The following is a 21744-nucleotide window of genomic DNA, read 5'->3' on the forward strand; positions in this document are numbered from 1 at the left end:
ATTTTATTGTTTCCCTTCCACGTTAGCGGTGGTGACTTTTCACCGACAGAACCTAAGAATATGAATTCCACCCTGCAGTGTAGGAAACCTTTAACTCAAACGCTATAGTACCCTCTGTCTCCGCTGTCTCTCTACACACACATGTATAAAACTCTCTAGACGTGCGAGTGAGCGAGCGGGTTTAAACGAAACGCTATAGTACTATCTCTCTCTCCGCTGTCTCTCTACACACACACATGTATAAAACTCTCTAGACGTGCGAGTGAGCGAGCGGGTTTAAACGAAACGCTATAGTACCCTCTCTCTCCACTGTCTCTCTACACACACACATGTATAAAACTCTCTAGACGTGCGAGTGAGCGAGCGGGTTTAAACGAAACGCTATAGTACTATCTCTCTCTGTCTCTCTACACACACACATGTATAAAACTCTCTAGACGTGCGAGTGAGCGAGCGGGTTTAAACGAAACGCTATAGTACTATCTCTCTCTGTCTCTCTACACACACATGTATAAAACTCTCTAGACGTGCGAGTGAGCGAGCGGGTTTAAACGAAACGCTATAGTACTATCTCTATCCGCTGTCTCTCTACACACACACATGTATAAAACTCTCTAGACGTGCGAGTGAGCGAGCGGGTTTAAACGAAACGCTATAGTACTATCTCTCTCTCTGTCTCTCTACACACACACACGTATAAAACTCTCTAGATGTGTGAGTGAGCGAGCGGGTTTAAACGAAACGCTATAGTACTATCTCTCTCTGTCTCTCTACACACACACATGTATAAAACTCTCTAGACGTGCGAGTGAGCGAGCGGGTTTAAACGAAACGCTATAGTACTATCTCTCTCCGCTGTCTCTCTACACACACATGTATAAAACTCTCTAGACGTGCGAGTGAGCGAGCGGGTTTAAACGAAACGCTATAGTACTCTATCTCTCTCTCTCTCTCTACACACACACATGTATAAAACTCTCTAGACGTGCGAGTGAGCGAGCGGGTTTAAACGAAACGCTATAGTACTATCTCTCTCTCTCTGTCTCTCTACACACACATGTATAAAACTCTCTAGACGTGTGAGTGAGCGAGCGGGTTTAAACGAAACGCTATAGTACTGTCTCTCCGCTGTCTCTCTACACACACATGTATAAAACTCTCTAGATGTGTGAGTGAGCGAGCGGGTTTAAACGAAACGCTATAGTACTATCTCTCTCCGCTGTCTCTCTACACACACACATGTATAAAACTCTCTAGACGTGCGAGTGAGCGAGCGGGTTTAAACGAAACGCTATAGTACTATCTCTCTCTTTGTCTCTCTACACACACACATGTATAAAACTCTCTAGACGTGCGAGTGAGCGAGCGGGTTTAAACAAAACGCTATAGTACTGTCTCTCCGCTGTCTCTCTACACACACACATGTATAAAACTCTCTAGATGTGTGAGTGAGCGAGCGGGTTTAAACGAAACGCTATAGTACTATCTCTCTCTTTGTCTCTCTACACACACACATGTATAAAACTCTCTAGACGTGCGAGTGAGCGAGCGGGTTTAAACGAAACGCTATAGTACTATCTATCTCCGCTGTCTCTCTACACACACATGTATAAAACTCTCTAGACGTGCGAGTGAGCGAGCGGGTTTAAACGAAACGCTATAGTACCCTCTCTCTCTTTGTCTCTCTACACACACACATGTATAAAACTCTCTAGATGTGTGAGTGAGCGAGCGGGTTTAAACGAAACGCTATAGTACCATCTCTCTCCGCTGTCTCTCTACACACACATGTATAAAACTCTCTAGACGTGCGAGTGAGCGAGCGGGTTTAAACGAAACGCTATAGTACTATCTCTCCGCTGTCTCTCTACACACACACAAGTATAAAACTCTCTAGACGTGCGAGTGAGCGAGCGGGTTTAAACGAAACGCTATAGTACCATCTCTCTCCGCTGTCTCTCTACACACACATGTATAAAACTCTCTAGACGTGCGAGTGAGCGAGCGGTTTTAAACGAAACGCTATAGTACTATCTCTCTCTCTGTCTTCTACACACACATGTATAAAACTCTCTAGATGTGCGAGTGAGCGAGCGTGTTTAAACGAAACGCTATAGTACTATCTCTCTCTTTGTCTCCTACACACACATGTATAAAACTCTCTAGACGTGCGAGTGAGCGAGCGGGTTTAAACGAAACGCTATAGAACTATCTCTCTCTCCGCTGTCTCTCTACACACACATGTATAAAACTCTCTAGACGTGCGAGTGAGCGAGCGGGTTTAAACGAAACGCTATAGTACTATCTATCTCCGCTGTCTCTCTACACACACATGTATAAAACTCTCTAGATGTGTGAGTGAGCGAGCGGGTTTAAACGAAACGCTATAGTACTATCTCTCTCTTTGTCTCTCTACACACACACATGTATAAAACTCTCTAGACGTGCGAGTGAGCGAGCGGGTTTAAACGAAACGCTATAGTACTATCTATCTCCGCTGTCTCTCTACACACACATGTATAAAACTCTCTAGACGTGCGAGTGAGCGAGCGGGTTTAAACGAAACGCTATAGTACCCTCTCTCTCTTTGTCTCTCTACACACACACATGTATAAAACTCTCTAGATGTGTGAGTGAGCGAGCGGGTTTAAACGAAACGCTATAGTACCATCTCTCTCCGCTGTCTCTCTACACACACATGTATAAAACTCTCTAGACGTGCGAGTGAGCGAGCGGGTTTAAACGAAACGCTATAGTACTATCTCTCCGCTGTCTCTCTACACACACACAAGTATAAAACTCTCTAGACGTGCGAGTGAGCGAGCGGGTTTAAACGAAACGCTATAGTACCATCTCTCTCCGCTGTCTCTCTACACACACATGTATAAAACTCTCTAGACGTGCGAGTGAGCGAGCGGTTTTAAACGAAACGCTATAGTACTATCTCTCTCTCTCCGCTGTCTCTCTACACACACATGTATAAAACTCTCTAGACGTGCGAGTGAGCGAGCGTGTTTAAACGAAATGCTATAGCACCCTCTCTCTCTTTGTCTCTCTACACACACACGTATAAAACTCTCTAGACGTGCGAGTGAGCGAGCGGGTTTAAACAAAACGCTATAGTACTATCTCTCTCTTTGTCTCTCTACACACACATGTATAAAACTCTCTAGACGTGCGAGTGAGCGAGCGGGTTTAAACGAAACGCTATAGTACTATCTCTCTCTCTTTGTGTTCTACACACACATGTATAAAACTCTCTAGACGTGCGAGTGAGCGAGCGGGTTTAAACGAAACGCTATAGTACTATCTCTCTCTCCGCTGTCTCTCTACACACACATGTATAAAACTCTCTAGACGTGTGAGCGAGCGAGCGGGTTTAAACGAAACGCTATAGTACTATCTCTCTCTCTGTCTCTCTACACACACATGTATAAAACTCTCTAGACGTGCGAGTGAGCGAGCGGGTTTAAACGAAACGCTATAGTACTATCTCTATCTCTTTGACTTCTACACACACATGTATAAAACTCTCTAGACGTGCGAGTGAGCGAGCGGGTTTAAACGAAACGTTATAGTACTATCTCTCTCTCTGTCTCTCTACACATACATGTATAAAACTCTCTAGACGTGCGAGTGAGCGAGCGGGTTTAAACGAAACGCTATAGTACTATCTCTCTGTCTGTGTCTCTCTACACACACACATGTATAAAACTCTCTAGACGTGCGAGTGAGCGAGCGGGTTTAAACGAAACGCTATAGTACTATCTCTCTCTCTTTGTCTCCTACACACACACATGTATAAAACTCTCTAGACGTGCGAGTGAGCGAGCGGGTTTAAATGAAACGCTATAGCACCCTCTCTCTCTTTGTCTCTCTACACACACATGTATAAAACTCTCTAGACGTGCGAGTGAGCGAGCGGGTTTAAACGAAACGCTATAGTACTATCTCTCTCCGCTGTCTCTCTACACACACATGTATAAAACTCTCTAGACATGTGAGTGAGCGAGCGGGTTTAAACGAAACGCTATAGTACTATCTCTCTCTGCTGTCTCTCTACACACACATGTATAAAACTCTCTAGACGTGCGAGTGAGCGAGCGGGTTTAAACGAAACGCTATAGTACTATCTCTCTCTCCGCTGTCTCTCTACACACACATGTATAAAACTCTCTAGACGTGCGAGTGAGCGAGCGGGTTTAAACGAAACGCTATAGTACTATCTCTCCTCTGTCTCTCTACACACACACACGTATAAAACTCTCTAGACGTGCGAGTGAGCGAGCGGGTTTAAACGAAACGCTATAGCACTGTCTCTCTCCGCTGTCTCTCTACACACACATGTATAAAACTCTCTAGACGTGTGAGTGAGCGAGCGGGTTTAAACGAAACGTTATAGTACCCTCTCTCTCCTCTGGCTCTCTACACACACACATGTATAAAACTCTCTAGACGTGCGAGTGAGCGAGCGGGTTTAAACGAAACGCTATAGTACTATCTCTCCGCTGTCTCTCTACACACACATGTATAAAACTCTCTAGACGTGCGAGTGAGCGAGCGGGTTTAAACGAAACGCTATAGTACCCTCTCTCTCCTCTGTCTCTCTACACACACACATGTATAAAACTCTCTAGACGTGCGAGTGAGCGAGCGGGTTTAAACGAAACGCTATAGTACTATCTCTCTCTCTGTCTTCTACACACACATGTATAAAACTCTCTAGATGTGTGAGTGAGTGAGTGAGCGGGTTTAAACGAAACGCTATAGTACCCTCTCTCTCTTTGTCTCCTACACACACATGTATAACACTCTCTAGACGTGCGAGTGAGCGAGCGGGTTTAAACAAAACGCTATAGTACTATCTCTCTGTCTCTCTACACACACATGTATAAAACTCTCTAGACGTGCGAGTGAGCGAGCGGGTTTAAACGAAACGCTATAGTACTATCTCTCTCTCCGTCTCTCTACACACACATGTATAAAACTCTCTAGACGTGCGAGTGAGCGAGCGGGTTTAAACGAAACGCTATAGTACCCTCTCTCTCCGCTGTCTCTCTACACACACATGTATAAAACTCTCTAGACGTGCGAGTGAGCGAGCGGGTTTAAACGAAACGCTATAGTACTATCTCTCTCCGCTGTCTCTCTACACACACACATGTATAAAACTCTCTAGACATGTGAGTGAGCGAGTGGGTTTAAACGAAACGCTATAGTACTATCTCTCTCTCTGTCTCTCTACACAAACATGTATAAAACTCTCTAGACGTGCGAGTGAGCGAGCGGGTTTAAACGAAAGGTTATAGTACTATCTCTCTCCGCTGTCTCTCTACACACACACATGTATAAAACTCTCTAGACGTGCGAGTGAGCGAGCGGGTTTAAACGAAACGCTGTAGTACTATCTCTCTCTCTCTCTCTCTACACACACATGTATAAAACTCTCTAGACGTGCGAGTGAGCGAGCGGGTTTAAACGAAACGCTATAGTACCCTCTCTCTCTTTGTCTCTCTACACACACACGTATAAAACTCTCTAGATGTGCGAGTGAGCGAGCGGGTTTAAACGAAACGCTATAGTACTATCTCTCTCTCTGTCTCTCTACACACACATATGTATAAAACTCTCTAGACGTGCGAGTGAGCGAGCGGGTTTAAACGAAACGCTATAGTACTATCTCTCTCTGTCTCTCTACACACACATGTATAAAACTCTCTAGACGTGTGAGTGAGCGAGCGGGTTTAAACGAAACGCTACAGTACTATCTCTCTCTGTCTTCTACACACACACATGTATAAAACTCTCTAGACGTGCGAGTGAGCGAGCGGGTTTAAACGAAACGCTATATTACTATCTCTCTCTCTCTGTCTCTCTACACACACACATGTATAAAACTCTCTAGACGTGCGAGTGAGCGAGCGGGTTTAAACGAAACGCTATAGTACTATCTCTCTCTGTCTCTCTACACACACATGTATAAAACTCTCTAGACGTGTGAGTGAGCGAGCGGGTTTAAACGAAACGCTATAGTACTATCTCTCCGCTGTCTCTCTACACACACATGTATAAAACTCTCTAGACGTGCGAGTGAGCGAGCGGGTTTAAACGAAACGCTATAGTACTATCTCTCTCTTTGTCTCTCTACACACACATGTATAAAACTCTCTAGACGTGCGAGTGAGCGAGCGGGTTTAAACGAAACGCTATAGTACTATCTCTCTCTCTCTGTCTCTCTACATACACATGTATAAAACTCTCTAGACGTGCGAGTGAGCGAGCGGGTTTAAACGAAACGCTATAGTACCCTCTCTGTCTCTCTACACACACATGTATAAAACTCTCTAGACGTGCGAGTGAGCGAGCGGGTTTAAACGAAACGCTATAGTACTATCTCTCTCTCTCTGTCTCTCTACACACACACATGTATAAAACTCTCTAGACGTGCGAGTGAGCGAGTGGGTTTAAATGAAATGCTATAGTCCCATCTCTCTCCGCTGTCTCTCTACACACACATGTATAAAACTCTCTAGACGTGCGAGTGAGTGAGCGGGTTTAAACGAAACGCGATAGTACTATCTCTCCTCTGTCTCTCTACACACACATGTATAAAACTCTCTAGACGTGCGAGTGAGCGAGCGGGTTTAAACGAAACGCTATAGTACCCTCTCTCTCCGCTGTCTCTACACACACACATGTATAAAACTCTCTAGACGTGCGAGTGAGCGAGCGGGTTTAAACGAAACGCTATAGTACCCTCTCTCTCCGCTGTCTCTACACACACATGTATAAAACTCTCTAGACGTGCGAGTGAGCGAGCTGGTTTAAACGAAACGCTATAGTACCCTCTCTCTCTTTGTCTCTCTACACACACATGTATAAAACTCTCTAGACGTGCGAGTGAGCGAGCTGGTTTAAACGAAACGCTATAGTACTATCTCTCTCTCCGCTGTCTCTCTACACACACATGTATAAAACTCTCTAGACGTGCGAGTGAGCGAGCGGGTTTAAACGAAACGCTCTAGTACTATCTCTCTCTCTGTCTCTCTACACACACATGTATAAAACTCTCTAGACGTGCGAGTGAGCGAGCGGGTTTAAACGAAACGCTATAGTACTATCTCTCTCTCTGTCTTCTACACACACACATGTATAAAACTCTCTAGACGTGCGAGTGAGCGAGCGGGTTTAAACGAAACGCTATAGTACTATCTCTCTCTCTGTCTTCTACACACACATGTATAAAACTCTCTAGACGTGCGAGTGAGCGAGCGGGTTTAAACGAAACGCTATAGTACTATCTCTCTCTCCGCTGTCTCTCTACACACACACGTATAAAACTCTCTAGACGTGCGAGTGAGCGAGCGGGTTTAAACGAAACGCTATAGTACTCTATCTCTCTCTCTCTGTCTCTCTACACACACATGTATAAAACTCTCTAGACGTGCGAGTGAGCGAGCGGGTTTAAATGAAACGCTATAGTACTATCTCTCTCCGCTGTCTCTCTACACACACACATGTATAAAACTCTCTAGACGTGTGAGTGAGCGAGCGGGTTTAAACGAAACGCTATAATACCCTCTCTCTGTCTCTCTACACACACATGTATAAAACTCTCTAGACGTGCGAGTGAGCGAGCGGGTTTAAACGAAACGCTATAGTACTATCTCTCTCTCTGTCTCTCTACACACACAAGTATAAAACTCTCTAGACGTACGAGTGAGCGAGCGGGTTTAAACGAAACGCTATAGTACTATCTCTCTCTTTGTCTCTCTACACACACATGTATAAAACTCTCTAGACGTGCGAGTGAGCGAGCGGGTTTAAACGAAACGCTATAGTACTATCTCTCCGCTGTCTCTCTACACACACACATGTATAAAACTCTCTAGACGTGCGAGTGAGCGAGCGGGTTTAAACGAAACGCTATAGTACTATCTCTCTCTGTCTCTACACACACATGTATAAAACTCTCTAGATGTGTGAGTGAGCGAGCGGGTTTAAACGAAACGCTATAGTACTATCTCTCTCCGCTGTCCCTCTACACACACATGTATAAAACTCTCTAGATGTGTGAGTGAGTGAGTGAGCGGGTTTAAACGAAACGCTATAGTACTATCTCTCTCCGCTGTCTCTCTACACACACATGTATAAAACTCTCTAGATGTGTGAGTGAGCGAGCGGGTTTAAACGAAACGCTATAGCACTGTCTCTCTCCGCTGTCTCTCTACACACACACATGTATAAAACTCTCTAGACGTGCGAGTGAGCGAGCGGGTTTAAACGAAACGCTATAGTACTATCTCTCTCCGCTGTCTCTCTACACACACACATGTATAAAACTCTCTAGACGTGCGAGTGAGCGAGCTGGTTTAAACGAAATGCTATAGTACTGTCTCTCTCTCTCTGTCTCTCTACACACACATGTATAAAACGCTCTAGACGTGTGAGTGAGCGAGCGGGTTTAAACGAAACGCTATAGTACTATCTCTCTCTCCGCTGTCCCTCTACACACACACACATGTATAAAACTCTCTAGATGTGTGAGTGAGCGAGCGTTTTTTACCGGCAGGAGAGTTCTCGAATCCCCGTGATGATGCTGCAAGCTCCACCGTTGAGACAGAAGTGGAGGTCCTTGCCGGAGCACGGGCGAGAGTGGCCTCCAGCTGTAGCAGCGTCAACAACAACAACATCAACATCTACGTCAACAACAACAACAACATCAACAACAACATCAACAACAACAACATCATCAACAACAACATCAACAACATCAACAACAACATCAACAACAACATCAACAACAACATCAACAACAACATCAACAACATCAACAACAACATCAACAACAACATCAACAACATCAACAACAACATCAACAACAACATCATCAACAACATCAACATCTACATCAATAACAACATCAACAACATCAACAACAACATCAACAACAACATCTACAACAACATCAACAACATCAACAACAACAACAACATCAACAACATCAACAACATCAACAACAACAACATCAACAACATCACCAACATCAACAACAACATCAACAACATCAACAACAACAACATCATCAACAACATCAACATCAACATCTACAACATCATCATCAACAACATCAACAACAACATCAACAACATCAACAACATCATCAACAACATCATCAACAACAACAACAACAACATCAACAACAACATCTACAACAACATCAACATCAACAACAACATCAACAACAACAACATCAACAACAACATCAACAACAACATCAACAACATCAACAACAACATCAACAACAACAACATCAACATCATCAACAACAACATCTACAACATCTATATCTACATCAATAACAACAACAACATCAACAACAACATCAATATCTACATCAATAACAACATCAACAACAACATCTACATCAACAACAACAATAACAACATCAACAACATCATCAATAACAACATAAACAACAACATCAATAACAACATCAACAACAACATCAACAACATCAACAACAACATCAACAACAACATCAACAACATCAACAACAACATCAACAACATCAACAACATCAACAACAACATCAACAACATCAACAACATCAACAACATCATCAACAACAACATCATCAACAACAACAACATCTACAACAACAACAACATCTACGTCAACAACAACAACAACATCAACAACAACATCAACAACAACAACATCATCAACAACAACATCAACAACATCAACAACAACATCAACAACAACATCAACAACAACATCAACAACAACATCAACAACATCAACAACAACATCAACAACAACATCAACAACATCAACAACAACATCAACAACAACATCATCAACAACATCAACATCTACATCAATAACAACATCAACAACATCAACAACAACATCAACAACAACATCTACAACAACATCAACAACATCAACAACAACAACAACATCAACAACATCAACAACATCAACAACAACAACATCAACAACATCACCAACATCAACAACAACATCAACAACATCAACAACAACAACATCATCAACAACATCAACATCAACATCTACAACATCATCATCAACAACATCAACAACAACATCAACAACATCAACAACATCATCAACAACATCATCAACAACAACAACAACATCAACAACAACATCTACAACAACATCAACATCAACAACAACATCAACAACAACAACATCAACAACAACATCAACAACAACATCAACAACATCAACAACAACATCAACAACAACAACATCAACATCATCAACAACAACATCTACAACATCTATATCTACATCAATAACAACAACAACATCAACAACAACATCAATATCTACATCAATAACAACATCAACAACAACATCTACATCAACAACAACAATAACAACATCAACAACATCATCAATAACAACATAAACAACAACATCAATAACAACATCAACAACAACATCAACAACATCAACAACAACATCAACAACAACATCAACAACATCAACATCAACAACAACAACATCAACAACAACATCAACAACAACATCAACATCAACAACATCAACATCAACAACAACAACATCAACAACAACATCATCAACAACATCAACAACATCAACAACAACATCAACAACAACATCAACATCAACAACAACATCAACAACATCAACAACAACAACATCATCAACAACATCAACAACAACATCAACAACATCAACAACAACAACATCAACAACATCAACAACAACAACATCAACAACATCACCAACATCAACAACAACATCAACAACATCAACAACAACATCAACATCTACGTCAACAACAACAACATCAACAACATCAACAACAACATCAACAACATCAACAACAACATCTACAACAACAACATCAACAACAACATCAACAACATCTACAACATCAACAACAACAACATCAACAACATCAACAACATCTACGTCAACAACAACAACAACATCAATAACAACAACATCAACAACATCAACAACAACATCAACAACATCAACAACAACATCTACAACAACAACATCAACAACATCAACAACATCAACAACAACATCAACAACATCAACAACAACATCTACAACAACAACAACATCATCATCAACAACAACATCATCAACAACATCAACATCTACATCAATAACAACATCAACAACATCAACAACAACATCAACAACAACATCTACAACAACATCAACAACATCAACAACAACATCATCAACAACAACATCAACATCTACATCAATAACAACAACAACAACATCATCATCAACAACAACATCATCAACAACAACATCAACATCTACATCAATAACAACATCAACAACATCAACAACATCTACAACAACAACAACAACATCATCAACAACATCAACATCTACATCAATAACAACAACAACATCATCATCAACAACAACATCATCAACAACAACATAAACAACAACATCAACATCTACAACAACAACAACAACATCTACAACAACAACATCAACATCAACAACATCAACAACATCAACAACAACATCTACAACAACATCAACAACAACAACATCAACAACAACATCAACAACATCTACGTCAACAACAACAACAACATCAATAACAACAACAACATCAACAACATCAACAACAACATCTACAACAACAACATCAACAACAACATCAACAACATCAACAACATCAACAACAACATCAACAACATCAACAACAACATCAACAACAACATCAACAACATCAACAACAACATCAACAACATCAACAACAACATCTACAACAACAACAACAACATCATCATCAACAACAACATCATCAACAACATCAACATCTACATCAATAACAACATCAACAACATCAACATCTACATCAATAACAACATCAACAACATCAACAACAACATCTACAACAACATCAACAACAACATCATCAACAACAACATCAACAACAACATCAACATCTACATCAATAACAACAACATCATCATCAACAACAACATCATCAACAACATCAACATCTACATCAATAACAACATCAACAACATCAACAACATCTACAACAACAACAACAACATCATCAACAACATCAACATCTACATCAATAACAACAACAACATCATCATCAACAACAACATCATCAACAACATCAACATCTACAACAACAACAACAACATCTACAACAACAACAACATCAACATCAACAACATCAACAACATCAACAACATCAACATCAACAACATCAACAACATCAACATCAACAACAACAACATCATCAACAACATCAACATCTACATCAATAACAACATCATCAACAACATCATCAACATCATCAACAACAACAACAACATCAATGACAACAATAACAACATCAACAACATCTACAACAACATCAACAACATCTACAACATCAACAACATCATCTACAACAACAACATCTACATCAATAATAACAACAACAACATCAACAACAACATCAACATCAACATCATCAACAACAACAACATCTACAACAACATCATCAACATCTACATCAACAACATCAACATCTACATCAATAACAACATCAATAACAACATCAACAACAACATCAATAACAACATCAACAACAACATCAATAACAACATCAACAACATCAACATCTACATCAACATCATCAACAACAACAACATCTACATCAATAACAACATCAACAACAACATCAACATCTACATCAACAACATCAACAACAACAACATCAACAACATCAACATCTACATCAATAACAACATCATCAACATGTACAACAACAACAACAACATCTACAACAACAACATCAACATCTACATCAACAACATCAACAACATCAACATCAACAACATCAACAACATCAACAAAAACATCAACAACAACATCAACAACAACATCAACAACAACATCATCAACAACATCATCAACAACATCAACATCAACAACATCAACAACATCATCAACAACATCAACAACAACATCAACAACAACATCAACAACAACATCATCAACAATGAACCAATGAATGAGTAGTTGAGTGAAGGAATGAATGAGTCAATCAATGAATGAACCAATGAATGAGTAGTTGAGTGAATGAATGAGTCAATCAATGAATGAACCAATGAATGAGTAATTGAGTGAAGAAATGAATGAGTCAATCAATGAATGAGCCAATGACTGAGTAGTTGAGTGAAGGAATGAATGAGTCAAACAGCGAATGAACCAATGAATGAGTAGTTGAGTGAAGGAATGAATGAGTCAATCAATGAATGAACCAATGAATGAGTAGTTGAGTGAAGGAATGAATGAGTCAAACAATGAATGAACCAATGAATGAGTAGTTGAGTGAAGGAATGAATGAGTCAATTACTGAATGAGCCAATGAATGCGTAGTTGAGTGAAGGAATGAATGAGTCAAACAATGAATGAGCCAATGAATAAGTAGTTGAGTGAAGGAATGAATGAGTCAATGAATGAATGAGTCAATGAATGAGCAATTGATTGAAGGAGCGAATGAGTCAATCAATTAATGAACCAATGAATGAGTAGTTGAGTGAAGTAATGAATGAGTCAATCAATGAATGAGTCAATGAATGAGTAGTTGAGTGAAGGAATGAATGAGTCAAACAGCGAATGAACCAATGAATGAGTAATTGAGTGAAGAAATGAATGAGTCAATCAATGAATGAGCCAATGAATGAGTAGTTGAGTGAAGGATTGAATGAGTCAATCAATCAATGAACCAATGAATGAGTAGTTGAGTGAAGGAATGAATGAGTCAATCAATGAATGAACCAATGAATGAGCAGTTGAGTGAAGGAATGAATGAGTCAAACAGCGAATGAACCAATGAATGAGTAGTTGAGTGAAGGAATGAATGAGTCAAACAGCGAATGAACCAATGAATGAATAGTTGAGTGAAGGAATGAATGAGTCAATCAATGAATGAACCAATGAATGAGCAGTTGAGTGAAGGAATGAATTAGTCAATCAATGAATTAACCACTGAATGAGCAGTTGAGTGAAGGAATGAATGAGTCAATCAATTAATGAGTCGATGAATGAGTAGTTGAGTGAAGGAATGAATGAGTCAATTAATGAATGAGTCAATGAATGAATAGTTGAGTGAAGAAATGAATGAGCAAATCAATGAATGAACCAATGAATGAGTAGTTGAGTTAATGAACGAGTCAATTAATGAATGACTCAATGAATGAGTAGTTGAGTGAATGAATGAATGAGACAATCAACGAATGAACCAATGAATGAGCAGTTGAGTGAAGGAATGAATGAGTCAATGAATGAATAAGTCAATGAATGAGTAGCTGAGTGAAGGAATGAATGAGTCAATGAATGAGTAGTTGAGTGAAGGAATTAATGAGTCAATTAATGATTGAGTCAATGAATGAGTAGTGGAGTGGAGGAATGAATGAGTCAATTAATGAATGAACCAATGAATGAGTAGTTGAGTGAAGGAATGAATGAGTCAATCAATGAATTAACCAATGAATGAGTAGTTGAGTGAAGGAATGAGTCAATCAATGAATGAACCAATGAATGAGCAGTTGAGTGAAGGAATTAATGAGTCAATTAATGAATGAACCAATGAATGAGCAGTTGAGTGAAGGAATGAGTCAATTAATGAATGAGTCAATGAATGAGCAGTTGAGTGAAGGAATGAATAAGTCAATTAATTAATGAACCAATGAATGAGTAGTTGAGTGAAGGAATGAATGAGTCAATTAATGAATGAGTCAATAAATGAGTAGTTGAGTGAAGGAATGAATGAGTCAATTAATGAATGGGTCAATTAATGAGTAGTTGAGTGAAGGAATGAATAAGTCAATTAATGAATGAGTCAATGAATGAGTAGTTGAGTGAAGGAATGAATCAATCAATCAATGAATGAACCAATGAATGAGCAGTTGAGTGAAGGAATGAATGAGCAAATCAATGAATGAACCAATGAATGAGTAGTTGAGTGAAGGAATGATTGAGTCAATCAATGAATGAGTCAATGACTGAGTAGTTGAGTGAACGAATGAATGAGTCAATGAATTAATGAGCCAATGAATGAGTAGTTGAGTGAAGGAATGAATGAGTCAATCAATGAATGAAACAATGAATGAGTAGTTGAGTGAAGGATTGAATGAGTCAATTAATGAATGAGCCAATGAATGAGTAGTTGAGTGAATGAATGAGTAAATCAATGAATGAACCAATTAATGAGTAGTTGAGTGAAGGAATGAGTCAATCAATGAATGATCCAATGAATGAGTAGTTGAGTGAAGGAATTAATGAGTCAATTACTGAATGAGCGAATGAATGAGCAGTTGAGTTAAGGAATGAATGAGTCAATTAATGAATGAACCAATGAATGAGTAGTTGAGTGAATGAATGAGACAATCAACGAATGAACCAATGAATGAGCAGTTGAGTGAATGAATGAATCAACCAATGAATGAACCAATGAATGAGTAGTTGAGTGAAGGAATGAATGAGTCAATTACCGAATGAGCCAATGAATGAGCAGTTGAGTGAAGGAATGAATGAGTCAATCAATGAATGAACCAATGAATGAGTAGTTGAGTGAAGGAATGAATGAGTCAATTACTGAATGAGCGAATGAATGATTAGTTGAGTGAATGAATGAGACAATCAACGAATGAGCCAATGAATGAGTAGTTGAGTGAATGAATGAGTAAATCAATGAATGAACCAATGAATGAGTAGTTGAGTGAAGGAATGAGTCAATCAATGAATGATCCAATGAATGAGTAGTTGAGTGAAGGAATGAATGAGTCAATTACTGAATGAGCGAATGAATGAGCAGTTGAGTGAAGGAATGAATGAGTCAATCAATGAATGAGTCGATGATTGAGTAGTTGAGTGAAGGAATGAATGAGTCAATTAATGAATGAGTCAATGAATGAATAGTTGAGTGAAGAAATGAATGAGCAAATCAATGAATGAACCAATGAATGAGTAGTTGAGTTAATGAATGAGTCAATTAATGAATGAATCAATGAATGAGTAGTTGAGTGAATGAATGAGACAATCAACGAATGAACCAATGAATGAGCAGTTGAGTGAAGGAATGAATGAGTCAATGAATGAATAAGTCAATGAATGAGTAGTTGAGTGAAGGAATGAATGAGTCAATGAATGAGTAGTTGAGTGAAGGAATTAATGAGTCAATTAATGATTGAGTCAATGAATGAGTAGTGGAGTGGAGGAATGAATGAGTCAATTAATGAATGAACTAATGAATGAGTAATTGAGTGAAGGAATGAATGAGTCAATCAATGAATGAACCAATGAATGAGTAGTTGAGTGAAGGAATGAGTCAATCAATGAATGAACCAATGAATGAGCAGTTGAGTGAAGGAATTAATGAGTCAATTAATGAATGAACCAATGAATGAGCAGTTGAGTGAAGGAATGAGTCAATTAATGAATGAGTCAATGAATGAGCAGTTGAGTGAAGGAATGAATAAGTCAATTAATTAATGAACCAATGAATGAGTAGTTGAGTGAAGGAATGAATGAGTCAATTAATGAATGAGTCAATAAATGAGTAGTTGAGTGAAGGAATGAATGAGTCAATTAATGAATGGGTCAATGAATGAGTAGTTGAGTGAAGGAATGAATAAGTCAATTAATGAATGAGTCAATGAATGAGTAGTTGAGTGAAGGAATGAATCAATCAATCAATGAATGAACCAATAAATGAGCAGTTGAGTGAAGGAATGAATGAGCAAATCAATGAATGAACCAATTAATGAGTAGTTGAGTGAAGGAATGATTGAGTCAATCAATGAATGAGTCAATGACTGAGTAGTTGAGTGAACGAATGATTGAGTCAATGAATTAATGAGCCAATGAATGAGTAGTTGAGTGAAGGAATGAATGAGTCAATCAATGAATGAAACAATGAATGAGTAGTTGAGTGAAGGATTGAATGAGTCAATTAATGAATGAGCCAATGAATGAGTAGTTGAGTGAATGAATTAGTAAATCAATGAATGAACCAATTAATGAGTAGTTGAGTGAAGGAATGAGTCAATCAATGAATGATCCAATGAATGAGTAGTTGAGTGAAGGAATGAATGAGTCAATTACTGAATGAGCGAATGAATGAGCAGTTGAGTGAAGGAATGAATGAGTCAATCAATGAATGAACCAATGAATGAGTAGTTGAGTGAAGGAATGAATGAGTCAATTACTGAATGAGCGAATGAATGATTAATTGAGTGAATGAATGAGACAATCAACGAATGAGCCAATGAATGAGTAGTTGAGTGAATGAATGAGTAAATCAATGAATGAACCAATGAATGAGTAGTTGAGTGAAGGAATGAGTCACTCAATGAATGAACCAATGAATGAGTAGTTGAGTGAAGGAATGAATGAGTCAATTACTGAATGAGCGAATGAATGAGCAGTTGAGTGAAGGAATGAATGAGTCAATTAATTAATGAACCAATGAATGAGTAGTTGAGTGAATGAATGAATGAATGAGACAATCAACGAATGAACCAATGAATGAGTAGTTGAGTGAATGAATGAATGAGACAATCAACGAATGAACCAATGAATGAGCAGTTGAGTGAAGGAATTAATGAGTCAATTAATGAATGAACCAATGAATGAGCAGTTGAGTGAAGAAATGAGTCAATTAATGAATGAGTCAATGAATGAGCAGTTGAGTGAAGGAATGAATAAGTCAATTAATTAATGAACCAATTAATGAGTAGTTGAGTGAAGGAATGAATGAGACAATTAATGAATGAGTCAATGAATGAGTAGTTGAGTGAAGGAATGAATGAGTCAATTAATGAATGAGTCAACGAATGAGTAGTTGAGTGAAGGAATGAATAAGTCAATTAATTAATGAGTCAATGAACGATTAGTTGAGTGAAGGAATGAATCAATCAATCAATGAATGAACCAATGAATGAGCAGTTGAGTGAAGGAATGAATGAGCAAATCAATGAATGAACCAATGAATGAGTAGTTGAGTGAAGGAATGAATGAGTCAATCAATGAATGAGTCAATGACTGAGTAGTTGAGTGAACGAATGAATGAGTCAATGAATTAATGAGCCAATGAATGAGTAGTTGAGTGAAGGAATGAATGAGTCAATCAATGAATGAACCAATGAATGAGTAGTTGAGTGAACGAATGAATGAGTCAATGAATTAATGAGCCAATGAATGAGTAGTTGGGTGAAGGAATGAATGAGTCAATCAATGAATGAACCAATGAATGAGTAGTTGAGTGAAGGATTGAATGAGTCAATTAATGAATGAGCCAATGAATGAGTAGTTGAGTGAATGAATGAGTCAATCAATGAATTAACCAATGAATGAGTAGTTGAGTGAAGGAATGAGTCAATCAATGAATGAACCAATGATTGAGTAGTTGAGTGAAGGAATGAATGAGTCAATTACTGAATGAGCGAATGAATGAGCAGTTGAGTGAAGGAAGGAATGAGTCAATTAATGAATGAACCAATGAATGAGTAGCTGAGTGAATGAATGAGACAATCAACGAATAAACCAATGAATGAGCAGTTGAGTGAATGAATGAGTCAATCAATGAACGAACCAATGAATGAGTAGATGAGTGAAGGAATGAATGAGTCAATCAATGAATGAACCAATGAATGAGTAGTTGAGTGAAGGATTGAATGAGTCAATTAATGAATGAGCCAATGAATGAGTAGTTGAGTGAAGGAATGAATGAGTCAATGAATGAGCCAATGAATGAGTAGTTGAGTGAATGAATGAGTCAATCAATGAATGAACCAATGATTGAGTAGTTGAGTGAAGGAATGAATGAGTCAATTACTGAATGAGCGAATGAATGAGCAGTTGAGTGAAGGAATGAATGAGTCAATTAATGAATGAACCAATGAATGAGTAGTTGAGTGAAGGAATGAATGAGTCAATCAATGAATGCACCAATGAATGAGTAGTTGAGTGAAGGATTGAATGAGTCAATTAATGAATGAGCCAATGAATGAGTAGTTGAGTGAAGGAATGAATGAGTCAATGAATGAACCAATGAATGAGTAGTTGAGTGAAGGAATGAGTCAATCAATGAATGAACCAATGATTGAGTAGTTGAGTGAAGGAATGAATGAGTCAATTACTGAATGAGCGAATGAATGAGCAGTTGAGTGAAGGAATGAATGAGTCAATTAATGAATGAACCAATGAATGAGTAGTTGAGTGAATGAATGAATGAGACAATCAACGAATAAACCAATGAATGAGCAGTTGAGTGAATGAATGAGTCAATCAATGAATGAACCAATGAATGAGTAGATGAGTGAAGGAATGAATGAGTCAATTACTGAATGAGCCAATGAATGAGCAATCAATGAATGAGTAAATGAATGAGTAATTGAGTGAAGGAATGAATGAGTCAATCAATGAATGAGCCAATGAATGAGTAGTTGAGTGAAGGAATGAACGAGTCAATTAATGAATGAACCAATGAATGAGTAGTTGAGTGAATGAATGAGTCAATCAATGAATGAGTAAACGAATGAGCGAGTGAGCGAGCGCTCTGATTGGCCGGCTCACATTTCCTGCGCGGAGCCGCCGCTGCCGTCGGGGGGGCGAGGGGCGTGGCCTCGGCAGGAAGTGGGGGCGTGGCCTCGGCAGGAAGTGTGGGCGTGGCCTCGGCAGGAAGCGTGGGCGTGGCTCCCGCTGGCCCCTCCCCCTCCAGCCCATGGCGAACAGTGGTGGTGATGGTGGATGTGGTGGTGGTGGACGAGGTGGTGGACGAGGTGGTGGACGAGGTGGAGGTGGTGGTGGGCCACTGGAAGTTGAGGTCAAGGCGCTCACCATCCCCTCCTTGACTCTCCACTGTAGAATCCACGGTGATGCCATCACCACCATCACCACCACCATCACCACCACCATCACCACCATCACCACCACCATCGCCATCGTTCCGGAGGGTGACCTCCGTTGTAGTCCAAGCGGCCGTGGACGGAAATTCCCGAGCCAACGGACTGACCCCTCCATTGTTGTCCTTTGCTCCTCCCCCCCCTCCATTGTTGTCCTTTGCTCCTCCCCCTCCATCGTTGTCCTTTGCTCCTCCCCCTCCATTGTTGTCCTTTGCTCCTCCCCCTCCATTGTTGTCCTTTGCTCCTCCTCCATTGTTGTCCTTTGCTCCTCCCCCTCCATTGTCCTTTGCTCCTCCCCCTCCATTGTCCTTTGCTCCTCCCCCTCCATTGTCCTTTGCTCCTCCTCCATTGTTGTCCTTTGCTCCTCCATTGTTGTCCTTTGCTCCTCCCCCTCCATTGTTGTCCTTTGCTCCTCCCCCTCCATCGTTGTCCTTTGCTCCTCCCCCTCCATTGTCCTTTGCTCCTCCCCCTCCATCGTTGTCCTTTGCTCCTCCCCCTCCATTGTCCTTTGCTCCTCCTCCGCTCGCCCCAGAAGCCTCCGACGGAGCCTCCGACGGAGCCTCCGACGGAGCCTCGGACTCAGACTCGGACGAGGATGAGGAGGATGATGAGGAGGATGATGAGGAGGATGATGAGGAGGATGATGAGGAGGAGGACGACTCGAATATCCTGTCGACGAAGACCCACTTGAGACCGGCGGCGCACAGCCCGAGGCTCAGGAGGCCGGCGCCGATGGGCAGCCAGCAGAGACAGTGCCAGGGGGCCGTGTGGGGGGCCAGCCGCTGAGGGGCCTGCCGCTGGCCTGGACAGGCCGCTGAGGGGACCGCCTGGACCGCCTCGACCGCCTGGACCGCCTCGACCGCCTGGACCGCCTCCTCCTCCTCCTCCTCCTCGCGGTCTTCACCATCGGAAATCATCGCAGCATCGCACGCAGCGGCGGCGGCGGTGGTGGTGGTGGTGGTGTTGTGGTGGTTGTGGTGGTGGTGTTGGTGGTGGTGGTGATGGTGGTGGTGTTGTGGTGGTGTTGTGGTGGTGGTGGTGGTGATGGTGGTGGTGTTGTGGTGGTGTTGTGATGTGGTGGTGGGGGTGGTGGCGGTGGTGTTGTGGTGGTGGTGTTGTGGTGTTGGTGTTGTGGTGTAGTGGTGGTGGTGGTGGTGGTGGTGGTTGTGTTGTGGTGGTGGTGGCGGTGGTGGTGGGGGTGGTGGCGATGTTGTGTAGTGGTGGTGGTGTTGTGGTGTTGTTGTGGTGTTGTGGTGGTGGTGGTGATGGTGGTGGTGGTGTCTGTAGCAGCGTAGTGTAGTGTATAGTGTAGTAGTGTAGTGTATAGTGTAGTTTATAGTGTAATGTATAGTAGTGTAGTGTAGTGTATAGTGTAGTGTATAGTGTAGTGTATAGTAGTGTAGTGTATAGTGTAGTGTATAGTAGTGTAGTGTATAGTAGTGTATAGTGTAGTGTATAGTGTAGTGTATAGTAGTGTAGTGTATAGTGTAGTGTATAGTAGTGTAGTGTATAGTAGTGTAGTGTATAGTGTAGTGTATAGTGTAGTGTATAGTAGTGTAGTGTATAGTGTATAGTAGTGTAGTGTATAGTGTAGTGTATAGTAGTGTAGTGTATGGTAGTGTAGTGTATAGTGTAGTGTATAGTAGTGTAGTGTATAGTGTAGTGTATAGTAGTGTAGTAGTAGTGTATAGTGTAGTGTATAGTAGTGTAGTAGTAGTGTATAGTGTAGTGTATAGGGTAGTGTATAGTGTAGTGTATAGTAGTGTAGTGTATAGTGTAGTGT

At 40.4% G+C, this 21744-nt stretch overlaps 1 protein-coding gene across 1 annotated transcript in view; it reads right to left on the reverse strand.

Moving 5' to 3' along the window:
- Nucleotides 1–20878, reverse strand: part of LOC142906809 (uncharacterized) — a 54778-nt gene extending 33900 nt beyond the window's left edge. Inside the window, exons 1-2 of the mRNA XM_076055357.1 lie at nt 19633–20878; nt 8567–8666 (exon numbers count right to left, since the gene is read on the reverse strand). Of these exons, the coding sequence (XP_075911472.1) occupies nt 8567–8666; nt 19633–20878 (1346 nt within the window). The remainder of the gene's footprint in view (nt 1–8566; nt 8667–19632) is intronic.
- Between the last annotated feature and the right edge of the window lie 866 nt (nt 20879–21744).

Source organism: Petromyzon marinus, chromosome 71 (assembly GCF_048934315.1).
Source record: "Petromyzon marinus isolate PM22_M1 ecotype Great Lakes invasive population chromosome 71, UKy_Petmar_22M1.pri1.0, whole genome shotgun sequence".
Classification (NCBI taxonomy): Eukaryota; Metazoa; Chordata; class Hyperoartia; order Petromyzontiformes; family Petromyzontidae; genus Petromyzon; species Petromyzon marinus.